Here is a 12,315-nt window from a genome sequence, read left to right on the forward strand (position 1 = left end):
CCATAGTCTTTTAAATTGCCTCAAATGCATGTGAAAGCTGGGCAATGAAAAAACCTCTTTTTTCAAGAATTGATGCATTTGAAATGTGGTGTTGCCAAAGAATATTAAATATACCACAGACTACCAGAAGAACAAACAAAACAATCTTAGAAGAAATACAACCAGAATGCTCCTTTGAAGCGAGGATGCTGGCAGGGCCTCAGTTCACTTACTTTGGACATATCATCAGGAAAGATGAATGGCAAGAAAAGGCCATCATGGCTGGTAAAACAGAGGGTCAGTGAAAATGAAGGAAACCCTCAATGAGATGGATTGACCCAATAGCCACAACGATGGACTCAAACACACCAACAACTGTGAAGATGGCACAAGACCAGGCAACATTTCGTTGTGCTATACATAAGGTCACCATGAGTCAGAGCAAAATACCCATCTATGTTAAGTAGCAAAATTTAAACAAAATTTTAATACCCAAAATGTCTGGTGAAATTTATACATGTTTGTTTACTGTTCTTGGCAAGGTAAACAAGCACAACCCATTTTAAAAAGCAATAGAAGGAAAACTCAAATATGTTCAGATTCTTTGACACAGTACTTCACTTCTAGGCACTTAGAGTCTTTTGATAATGGCAATAAAGATGTATTCATGAGGATATTCTTGGCAGTGTATCTATGATAGCAAAAGAAAACAAAAGAACAAATGTCAAAACGTAGGGAAATGTTTTAATAAATTGATTCATCAACAAAATACTCAAACATTAAAATTATGAAGATTAGATATATAGAAAACTATATACATTGATTATAAATATGTAAGCACTTTTAAAAGGCCATGAAGCAATATTCAAAACTGAAAAGCACATACAAGTAGTGGAATCATTTTTTCAATAAAGGAAAGATCCTTTAAGTTTGTAATATTGTCTGAAACATAAATATCAATTGTGTGGCATTCGGCAAAAAAGATTAGGCCAATGTAACTAGTCCCTCCATTGCTCTGAATTCTCCCAAAATTTAAGCATGAGATAGTAATCCCTAGCTCTTACTGTTGGCATCTTAGAATATATCTACTTCAAGAAGCATCACAACATTTTCATCAATCCTCACCAAATTAAAACAACTTGGAATGTTTTTTAAAATTTTAATAATAAATGTTTTAAAAAATTAACTCATGGAAAAATAAATTTCAGCCATAACACCTTTAGAAGAAAGTGGATTTAGGAAATCAGATAAATCAGTGCAGAGGTTGGAAACTTGGCTCTGAGGGAACCAAAAAACACTCAGAGTCAAAACAGGCTTTTGTTTTAAAAGTATTTTGATGCCGTGTTTATAGATTCCCACAGAGGATCTCCCTCTGAAGAATCTAGAAACAAGGATGCTGACAGCCCCCTAAGGCAGGATCTGAAACAGGTGAGTTAAACTCCTGGGGACCATCTTAGGTGAGGAACTGGCAGAGAAGGTCCCTAAGAGGCCAGGTTTCCCGGGTAGAGCCAGATCACTTACCTTCTCAAGCAGTCAGGTTTTGTTTACAGGCAAATGGTTTAAACAGAGGACCCAGTTGCCAAGAAAGTCTATGTCACCAGCTCATTAGTGTGACTTCAAATATATCTGCAAACACCACTGCACCAGAGCCTGTCCCTGGACCAGGATCAAACCTGACAGATGCTGTGGGCAACTTCCTACAAGGCTTCTCCCCTTTGTAGGGCCTCCCTCATCTTGTCAGAATCATTTCCCACGCCAAGTTCAATTGGTTCTTATTTCCCATTCCTATTTGCTTCCTGAAGGCATTCTAGGGTTTGAATGGGAGAGCATTTGTCACAAGGAAAAAGACTGAGCTAAATTTTGCTTTTAGAATCACAGCATTTTAAAGCGTGAAGGAGGGACCTTTTGTTCCCTCAAAGTTCTACACTTCTTCTTGGAGTGTGGTCTCTGAACAGGCAGCAGCATCAGCATCATGTGGGAGTGTTAGAAATGTTAACTCCTGGGCCCCACCCCAGACCTACTCAATCAGTCAGGATCTATTGCCAGGAGGGCCCAGCAATCTGTTTTAACAAGCTCTCCAGCTAATTCTCACTCTTGCTACACTGAGGAGCACTGGGCTACAAGTTCCTGTTATTAGACAACTATGCAAGAAAATAACTTAGCTGTGTTATCAAACTGCATTAGAAAACTTTTAATAACATAAATACTCTAAAACCTGAATATACAAAAAAAAAAAAATTCTTCCAAAATGTACCCTTTTCCTTTTTGTATGGGTGACAAGGGACGGTCAACACAGGTGACTGAAAGAAAGGGCTGTTTGCCCAGTCGATTCTCTTGCAAACAGACCAGGGAGAAATTGCAGTGAGTTTAGCTCGTGCCTTTAGGCCTCAAGGGCCTGTCTGTGGGAAGATGGCCCTAAGCCTCTAACCCCGAGCAGGCCAGGCAAGTTCAAGGATCTTCTAGGGCAAATTTTTTCTGTAAAGGGCTATACAGTAAACACAAAAGCTATTGTAATAACTATTCAACTCTGCTATTATATTGTAAAAGAAGCCACTGACAATACGTAACAGTTGGTGTGGCTGTATTCCAAAATTTAACAAAAGGAGGTAGCAGGCTGGATTTGGCCTGAGCGTCCATAGTTTGCAAACAGTCCTAGAGGGTGAGGGGTTTAGAGTTCTAACTGATGCGAGAACCTTGAGGCTACTCTAGATAAAAACCCCAGAAAAAAAAAAAACCCAAACTAACAGTCTGAGGTGTCTCTCTGGTCCAAAAACCTCTACACAAGAGTCCTGGCCCCTGACTGGCTGCCAGAGTAAGGCCAGGCACAGGTGAAGCACGCTTCCTGGATTCTCTTCCCTCAGTGAAGCTTGGGCTGAGGAGTAAGGACTACAGGCAGAAAGCACCATAAGCCTGAAAGCCTGAAGCGTGGGCTGACTCCACTAAGCCAAGCATCTGGACTGAGGGCAGCAGCGAAAAGCCTAGTCACATCGCCCTTTTTCCTCAGAGAGATCAGATACTTGCTTTAATGGCTTTGTGAGTTTTAAGGCTTATGTGTGAAGATTTTATTAAGAATCAAAACCTGGATATATTTTGATTGAAAAATGACATCATTACATCCAAGAAAGGAAAAACATTTTATAAACAGACACATACAGTTCGTGCAGTAAAAGCAAAAGGGACTTAATAAGGCTGTGATTTTATCTTAACATGTTACACTGAATCTAACATGTTGCATTTTTCCAAATATACTTCTTGTCAAACAAAAACGGGGGCATATTCCCGTTCTAAGAAAAGACCCTTACAATTCTGATGTCCCTGTAACAATTTTACTGTATGTGATGCTATCCTTGTCCTAGTCCACTTATTTCCTGAAGCAATTAGCACTTATAATCTACACCTTTGATTTTACCAAAACAACAAAGAATTAAAACACACACACGTGCCTTTAAAGTTCTGTAATATGATCTACTTAAAAATTCAAAACATTTTATGAAGGAAAAAAAAAAGGAGTCTTATTCCAATCATCTCATTTACAATTTCTGGTGTCTTATTGGGAAGCTGTAAGATGTCCTTGAATAAGATCCTGCACACGGGACAGAATAATCTCATTAGAACTGATGCAATTTTCTGGACCATATGGTGGCTCTATAGTCAGGACCTGAGCCACACAGATGGTCCTCTGTGATTCGCCCTGCTCAGTGACGGGGATGTGGTTCTTCTCCAGCCACTTCTTTAGGCTGTTCTTTCTCTCCTCCAGGTCCTCAGGGTTGTAAGCCTGGCAGTCTCCAGACATGAACAAATGAGTCAGCTTCTCTCTCACACTACGGTCTCCATCACTCACAGTTTCAACAGTCTGTACAGCATGTCCCATAACTCCAGTCACAGACATGCCGCCATCTTCAAGGAAGTTCACGAGGACAATACTGGGGAAGAAAAGTAAATTCAGAGCAGATTTGAAAAAAAACCTTAAAGGCCCATAAAACTACGGAGGAAGGAATTCAATGAGAGGCCCCAAAAGGAAAAGCAACTAAACCAAGTGACTAAAAAAAAAGGGAATGCTCTTTCTATTGGAAATTAGTCCTCTCACCACTAAACGCTTTCACTTGTTCAGCAAGCATTCACAGGGGGTCCTAAACATCTAAACTTTTTACCCAGACTAAGGCTAATCATTGTGGGATACAGTTAAAGTATGACTTAAAGAGTAATGAATGCCCTAAATGTGTATATTGAAAAAGAAAGCAGAGTGCAAACTTAACTTTTAATTAAAAACACAACAATAGTAACAACTGGATAACTCCTCCTCCCAAAGCAGCCAAGAGAAAGCAACAAAGCACAAATTAATGCAATAGAAAATAAGAGTTAAAAAAGAAAAAAAAAAATCAAAGCCAAAAGTTTGTTCTTTGAAAAAATACATAAAATTCACAAAACTCAGGCAAGATTGATAAAAATAGAGACAGGGAGAGGGAGAGAAAGAGAAGGTACATATAAATACACGAACTCCAGAAGATAAGCCTGATAACCGGGATCTTCTAAAAAGTAAACACTTACGCTCATCAAGAGAGTAAAAAGAGAACCCACAGACTGGGAAAAAACGTTTGGCTATGACGAATCCGACAAAGGTCTAATCTCTAAAATCTATACAAAAATCCAACACCTCCACAACAAAAAGAAAAATAATCCAATTAAAAAATGGCCAAAGGAAATGAACAGACACTTCACCAAAGAAGACCTTCAGGCGGCAAACAGATACATGAGGACGATCGCTAGCCTTTAGAGAAACGCAAATCAAAACCACAATGAGATACCATCTCACCCCTGGCATTACCAGCACGAATCAAAAAAGCAGAAAGTAACAAATGCTGGAGAGACTTTGGGGAGATTGGAACTCTTATGCACTGCCAGTGGGAATGCAAAATGGTGCAACCATTTTGGAAAACGATGTGTCACTTCCTTAGAAAGCTAGAAACAGAAATACCATATGATCCAGCAATTCCACTCCTAGGAATATAGCCTAGAGAAATAAAAGCCATCACACCAATAGACATATGCACACCCATGTTGGTTGTGGCATTGTTCACAATAGCAAAAATAGCAGATGAATGGATAAACAAACTATGATACATACACACAATGGAGTACTATGCAGCAATAAAGAACAATGAGGAATCTGCAAAGGGTGTAATATGCTCAGTGCCATAGGTCAATCGCAAAAGGACAAATATTGTATGAGACCACTACTACAAAAACTCATAAAAAGAAACAATCTTTGATGGTTACAAGGAAGGGGAGGGGTGAGGATGGAAAAACACTAGACAGATAATAGATCAGTGGTAACTTTGGTGACAGGTGAGACAGTACACGACGCTGCAGAAGCCAGCACAGCTTGTCCAAGGCAAGGTGACGGAAGCTCCATAGACACAACCAATCTCCCTGAGGGACCAAATTACTGGGCTGAGGGCTGTGGGCACCACGGTCTCGGGGAACATCTAGCTCAGTTGGTATAACATCATTTATAAAGAAAATGTTCTACATTCTTCTTTGGTGAGTAGCGTCTGGGGTCTTAAAAGGTTGTGAGCGGCTAAGATACTCCACTGGTCTGACTCCGTCAGGAGCAAGGAAGAATGAAGAAAACTAAAGACACAGGGAAAGATTAGTCCAAAGGACTAATGGGCCAGAACTACCACAGCTTCTACCAGACTGAGTCCAGTACAACTACACAGTGCCCAACTATCACCACTGACTGCTCTGACAGGGATCACAATAGACGGTCCCAGACAGACCTGGAGAAAAATGTAGAAAATTCCAACTCACAAAAAAGACCAGACTTACTGGCCTGACAGAGCCTAGAGAAACTCTGAGAGTCTATGGCCCCCGGACACCCTTTTAAAAGCTAAGTAATCACTCCCGAGGTTCACCTTTCAGCCAAAGATTAAACAGGTCCATAAAACAAAATGAGATTAAAGTGGCACACCAGCCCAGGGGCAGGGACTAAAAGACAGGAGAGGACAGGAAAGCTGGTAATAGGGAAACCAAGGTGGAAAAGGGAGACTGTTGACATGTCATGGGGCTGGTAACCAATATCACAAAACAATATGTGTACTAATTATGCTAGTTTGTTCTATAAAGCTTCATCTAAAGTACAATATTTTAAAAATAATTTTTATTGTGCTTTAAGTGAAAGTTTACAAATCAAGTCAGTCTGTCGCATATAAACTTACATACACCTTACTACATACTCCCATTTACTCTCCCCCTAATAAGTCAGCCCGCTCCCTCCTTCCAGTCTCTCCTTTCGTGACTGTTTTGCCAGTTTCTAACCCTCTCTACCCTCCCGTCTCCCCTCCAGACAGGAGATGCCCACACAGCCTCAAGTGTCCACCTGATACAAGTAGCTCACTCTTCATCAGCATCTCTCTCCAACCCATTGTCCAGTCCCTTCCATGTCTGATGAATTGTCTTCGGGAATGGTTCCTGTCCTAGGCCAACAGGTTTGGGGACCATGACCGCCGGGATTCTTCTAGTCTCAGTCCGACCATTAAGTCTGGTCTTTTTATGGGAATTTGGGGTCTGCATCCCACTGTTCTCCTGCTCCCTCAGGGGTTCTCTATTGTGCTCCATGTCAGGGCAGTCATCGGTTGTGGCCGGGCACCATCTAGTTCTTCTGGTCTCAGGGTGATGTAAGTCTCTGGTTCATGTGGCCCTTTCTGTCTCTTGGGCTCATACTTGTCACGTGACCTTGGTGTTCATTCTCCTTTGATCCAGGTGGGTTGAGACCAATTGATGCATCTTAGATGGCCGCTTGTTAGCATTTAAGACCCCAGACGACACACTTCAAAGTGAGATGCAGAATGTTTTCTTAATAGAATTTATTTTGCCAATTGACTTAGAAGTCCCCTTAAGCTATAGTCCCCAAACCCCTGCCCTTGCTCCGCTGACCTTCAAAGCATTCAGTTTATCTTGGAAACTTCTTTGCTTTTGGTCTAGTCCAGCTGAGCTGACCTTCCCTGTATTGAGTATTGTTCTTCCCTTCACCTAAAGTAGTTCTTATCTACTATCTAATCAGTAAATAACCCTCTGCCGCCCTCCCTCCCTCCCCCCTCTCGTAACCACAAAAGAATGTGTTCTTCTCAGTTTATACCATTTCTCAAGATCTTATAATAGTGGTCTTATACAATATTTGTCCTTTTGCATCTGACTAATTTCACTCAGCATAATGCCTTCCAGGTTCCTCCGTGTTATGGAATGTTTCACAGATTCATCACTGTTCTTTATCGATGCGTAGTATCCCACTGTGTAAATATACCACAATTTATTTACCCATTCATCCGTTGATGGACACCTTGGTTGCTTCCAGCTTTTTGCTATTGTAAACAGAGCTGCAATAAACATGGGTGTGCATGTATCTGTTCGTGTAAAGGCTCTTATCTCTCTAGGGTATATTCCGAGGAGTGGGATTTCTGGGTTGTATGGTAGTTCTATTTCTAACTTTTTAAGAAAACACCAGATAGGTTTCCAAAGTGGTTGTACCATTTTGCACTCCCACCAGCAGTGTATAAGGGTTCCAATCTCTCCGAAAAATAAATTTTAAAAGAGAAAAAAATGAGGCAGCAAAAGTTAAAGTTCGAAAATATTAAGAACATATCTATTCCAATAATTTTGAAAACTTAAACGAAATGAAAAACCTCCTAGAAAATTCCACTTAGAAGAAAAAAAAACATGCTAGTTAAAAATATTCCCATGAAGGGGAAAAAAAGTTCCAGACAATTTTACAGGCAAGTTCTACAAAATTTTCAAGGATCAAGTTATTCCCAATTTAATCAAATTCTTCTAGAGAATATAAGAGAGAGACTATGCCTTAATTTATAATAATACTTTACTTTGTCTTCTCAAGCTGAAAGAACTGAAGAAAAATTCAAGCCTCAAGTTGCAATAGTAAAGAATTCTATGGGGAAAATATTAAAAGACGCAGGAAGCATCAAAAGAAGATGGAAGGAATACACAGAGTCATTATAACAAAAAGAATTAGTTGATGTTCAATCATTTCAAGAGGTAGCATATGATCAGGAACTGACGGTACTGAAAGAAGAAGTCCAAGCTTCTCTGAAGGCTCTGGCAAAAAACAGGGCTCCAGGAATTGACGGAATATCAATTGAGATGTTTCAACAAACGGATGCAGTGCTGGAGGTGCTCACTCGTCTATGCCAAGAAATATGGAAGATAGCTTCCTGGCCAACTGACTAGAAGGGATCCATATTTATGCCTATTCCCAAGAAAGGTGATCCAACCGAATATGGAAATTAGAGAACAATATCATTAATATCACACGCGAGCAAAATTTTGTTGAAGATCATTCAAAAATGGCTGCAGCAATATATCGACAGGGAACTGCCAGAAATTCTGGCCGGTTTCAGAAGGGGACATGGAACCGGGGATATCATTTCTGATGTCAGGTGGATCCTGGCTGAAAGCAGAGAATACCAGAAGGATGTTTACCTGTGTTTTATTGACTATGCAAAGGCATTCGACTGTGTGGATCATAACAAATTATGGGTAACATTGCAAAGAATGGGAATTCCAGAACACTTAATTGTGCTCATGAGGAACCTTTACAGAGATCAAGAGGCAGTTGTTCGGACAGAACAAGGGGATACTGATTGGTTTAAAGTCAAGAAAGGTGTGTGTCAGGGTTGTATCCTTTCACCATACCCACTAAACCTGTATGCTGAGCAAATAATCCGAGAAGCTGGACTATATGAAAAAGAACGGGGCATCAGGATTGGAGGAAGACTCATTAACAACCTGCATTATGCAGATGACACAACCTTGCTTGCTGAAAGTGAAGAGGACTTGAAGCACTTATTGATGATGATCAGAGACCACAGCCTTCAGTATGGATTAGACTTCAACACAAAGAAAACAAAACTGGACCAATAAGCAACATCACAATAAACGGAGAAAAGATTGAAGTTGTCAAGGATGTCATTTTACCTGGATCCATAATGAACAGCCATGGAAGCAGCAGTGAAGAAATCAAACGACACATTGCATTAGATAAATCTGCTGCAAAGGACCTCTTTAAAGTGTTGAAAATCAAAGATGTCACCTTGAAGACTAAGATTCGCCTGACCCAAGCCATGGTATTTTCAATCACATCATATGCATGTGAAAGCTGGACAATAAGTAAGTAAGACCAAAGAATTTATGCCTTTGAATTTTGGTGTTGGAAAATATTGAATATACCATGGACTGCCAAAAGAACGAACAATCTGTCTTGGAAGAAGTACAACCAGAATGCTCCTTAGAAGCAAGGATGGCGAGAGTGCGACTTACATACTTTGGACATGTTGTCAGGAGGGATCAGTCCCTGGAGACAGACATCATGCTTGGCAAAGTACAGGGTCAGTGGAAAAGAGGAAGACCCTCAGTGAGGTGGACTGACACAGTGGCTGCAACAATGAGCTCAAGCATAACAACAATTGTAAGGATGGTACAGGACCAGACAGTGTTTCGTTCTGTTGTGCATAGGGTCGCTATAAGTCAGAACCCACTCGATGGATGGCACCTAACAACAATAACATGGCCTTAACTCATGTAACGAAGCTGACACAACCCTGACACCAAAAAACAGAGAAGAACACGATGAAAAAAGGAAATACAAATTAGTGTCGCTCATGAATATAAATGCAAAAATCCTAAATAAAATGACACGATGGGACAAGAAGGGAATTTCACCTTTGTAGTATACTTTCCCCAAATCAATAGCCCCAGTCTATTCATAAGAAAATATCAGACAAACCCAGATTTAGAGACATTCTACAAAATACCTGACCAGTACTCTTTAAAATGGTCAAGGTCATGAAAAACACAGAAAGACTGAGAAAATACCAGAAACTGGAGGAGACTAAGTAGACATGACGACTAAATTTAAGAGTGATCCCGCAATGGATCCTGTAACAGAAAAAAACCATTAGTGGAAAAACTGGCAAAATTCAAATAAAGTTGGTAGTTAACCTAATGGAAATCATTAGTTTTGACAAATTTGCCACACTTATGTAAGATGTTACCATTAAGGGCACTAGGTGAAGGATATACAGGTACTCTCTGTACTTCGTTTGCAACTTTTCTGTAAATCTAAAATTATTCCAAAATACAATGTGTGTGTGTATATGTATCTATACCTTTGAAGTATTCTTGCAAAAAATAAATCTGACACTAATCAAACCTGTAGATCTAAATACCAGTTTACAGGCAATACGGGGAATAAAGAACTTGTTAAACTACGCCATGAGGAGCCATGAGCTAAATTCAAAATATGTTCAATTCTACAAGACAAATGACCTATTTTCTTCAACAAATAAATGGCATGGAAAACAAAAAAGAGAAGTACAGTTAAAAAGTTGAGATACTTAGGAGACATATCAACCAAAATTAATAAACCAATATAAAAAGACACTTTTAAGACAATCAGGAAAATCTAAACTCGGACTAGGAATTAGCTAATATTCAGAATTATTATTAATTTTGCTAGATGTTATACTGTATTGTAGTTACATTTATTAAAAAGTCTTTATCTGTTAAAATACATTATAAGCAAAATGATAAGGTTAGTGTTTGTTATACTATATACATTTGTGTATGTTTGACATTTTTCTATTAAAATGAAAAGAACTTTTCATTACATTTATGAACTTGGCTGGTCTGACAGGTTAATCCACAATTAAAGCAAGACATAGATCCAAAGAAGATGAGATTCTTATGAGAATAATGAACTTGTCATTTACCTGCTTTCTAAGTCTGAATATACAGGCAGCACAAAAGGGTGTCACGAATTCAGGGAAAGAGGACATATACTCACTTGGCAGAGACTGGATCTGTGGTTAAAACCCACCCTTTATACTCCTTCTTCTCACTGGCTGTCACTTTGACCTCTTTGTAAACGTAATCTTGCCATTCCAAGGGAGTTTTCTTCATCCATTCATTCATGGTTGCCAGCTGGCTAGATTTAAACAACCACCAGTTCGGGTTAATATATATGTTCCACCCAAGCAGATGTCTTACCCGTAATCTCCTTCTAGAGGCAGTAACTTAATACGATTATGTATTAAAACATAAGGAACTGATACCATGGTGGGCGAAAGAACACCTATTTTAAAATTACTTAAGAAACTAATTTTTAAACATATTAGGAAAAGATAACGTTCACAATTCAGCCTGAATGCTACCGGGACGCTAAGTGCCCGCAGAACAAGCCTAGGGTGACTCCTCCGCTATACTTCTAATTCCACGCCCCATCCCATTTCAGACCGCCTTCACTCTGGCTTTGAACCCCGTCCGCTGTGCTGATGATGCCCAAACCTTGCTTTCCTTCGATCAGAGGAGTTCGCCCAGCACTTTTCGCCAAAACTGAGAACCCCTCTGATATCCACCCACTCGCTCTTTAGCCATCTGTCTCTGGATCCCGCCACCGAGAACCCTGCGGGTTTGTGACCGTTTCCTCTTAAACTGCTTGAGGATGCGCAGACGAGGGGCAAGAGCTAAGGTTCTAGGGCTCAGGTTCCCTGGCCTGTACTGCAGCTGCACAACAGTTAGAGCTATACTCAAACCAACTGCTATTTAACGTTTAGTCCTTACAAACAAGAAAAACATCAGTTACAACTCTGGGCAGCGACCAGTACTCAGCAACCACGATACGGCGAGTCTCTACCGCGAGTCTCTTGAGCAGAGCCCGCCTGGGACCAGCATGCCTTGCGCCGGATCGTCACTTCCTTCCCCCAGAATTCTCTGTTTTGTAGTCCTTGGCATGGCCGCTCTCGGAGGTCTGAGAGTCGCCTGCCGGGTCTGTTAAAGCACTGGAGAAGGGCTCGTGCAGGGGCTGAGAATTTGTGCAATAATAAGCCATCGTGTACGCTAGGGCCGCCCCTCGCCACTACCACGAAGGACATTTCAAACAATCTTTTATTTATTAAAGAGGAAAAGTCTCGTGCGAGCTCCTCATTCATAGTGGATATGGAAACGAATGCACCTTCGCCATGGAATCAAAGCACATGGACCTTATAAGTGCAGATCTGACTTCCTAAAACTCTAAAAATGTGAGGTGCAGGTGCCTTCGAGAGGAGCGGTAGGACCGAGAGAGCTCTTGTTTGATCTGTGTAGGGCGATTAAGATGCCTGCTCCTTTGGTATCAGTACAGTCCTGCGGTAGGTATAGAAGCTGGGGGGAAGAAAATGCACAGGATTGCCTTGAATTCCACCTAGCAGACAACTCACTATAAATCCCACCAGTGGAAAAGTGTAAAGGACTCGCTACCACCACAGATTTCTGATTACATACTTAGTT

The 12,315-nt window shown here is 40.5% G+C and overlaps 1 protein-coding gene across 3 annotated transcripts; it reads right to left on the bottom strand.

Moving 5' to 3' along the window:
* Positions 1-836: 836 nt before the first annotated feature.
* Positions 837-11,718, bottom strand: GEMIN6 (gem nuclear organelle associated protein 6). Of its 3 annotated transcripts, none has more exons than XM_049870470.1 (3): positions 11,611-11,718; positions 10,835-10,975; positions 837-3,902 (listed from the first exon to the last, which is right to left on the bottom strand). In XM_049870470.1, exons 2-3 carry the CDS (start codon positions 10,960-10,962, stop codon positions 3,527-3,529), a joined length of 504 nt encoding a protein of 167 aa, XP_049726427.1. In that variant the 5' UTR covers positions 10,963-10,975; positions 11,611-11,718; the 3' UTR covers positions 837-3,526. The 3 variants fall into 3 exon arrangements, with proteins under 3 accessions (XP_049726427.1, XP_049726429.1, XP_049726428.1); XM_049870472.1 differs by having other exon boundaries at positions 11,633-11,713; XM_049870471.1 differs by lacking the exon at positions 11,611-11,718 and adding an exon at positions 11,335-11,601.
* Positions 11,719-12,315: the final 597 nt, after the last annotated feature.

Source organism: Elephas maximus, chromosome 26 (assembly GCF_024166365.1).
Source record: "Elephas maximus indicus isolate mEleMax1 chromosome 26, mEleMax1 primary haplotype, whole genome shotgun sequence".
NCBI classification, from domain to species: Eukaryota; Metazoa; Chordata; class Mammalia; order Proboscidea; family Elephantidae; genus Elephas; species Elephas maximus.

Coding starts and splice junctions, on each gene's coding strand:
- GEMIN6 (XM_049870470.1), bottom strand. CDS start 10,962: ATGAATGAATGGATGAAGAAAACTCCCTTGGAATGGCAAGATTACGTT. Junction 3,903..10,834: donor ACAGATCCAGTCTCTGCCAA/GTGAGTATATGT, acceptor TTTCTTCCCCAG/TATTGTCCTCGTGAACTTCC.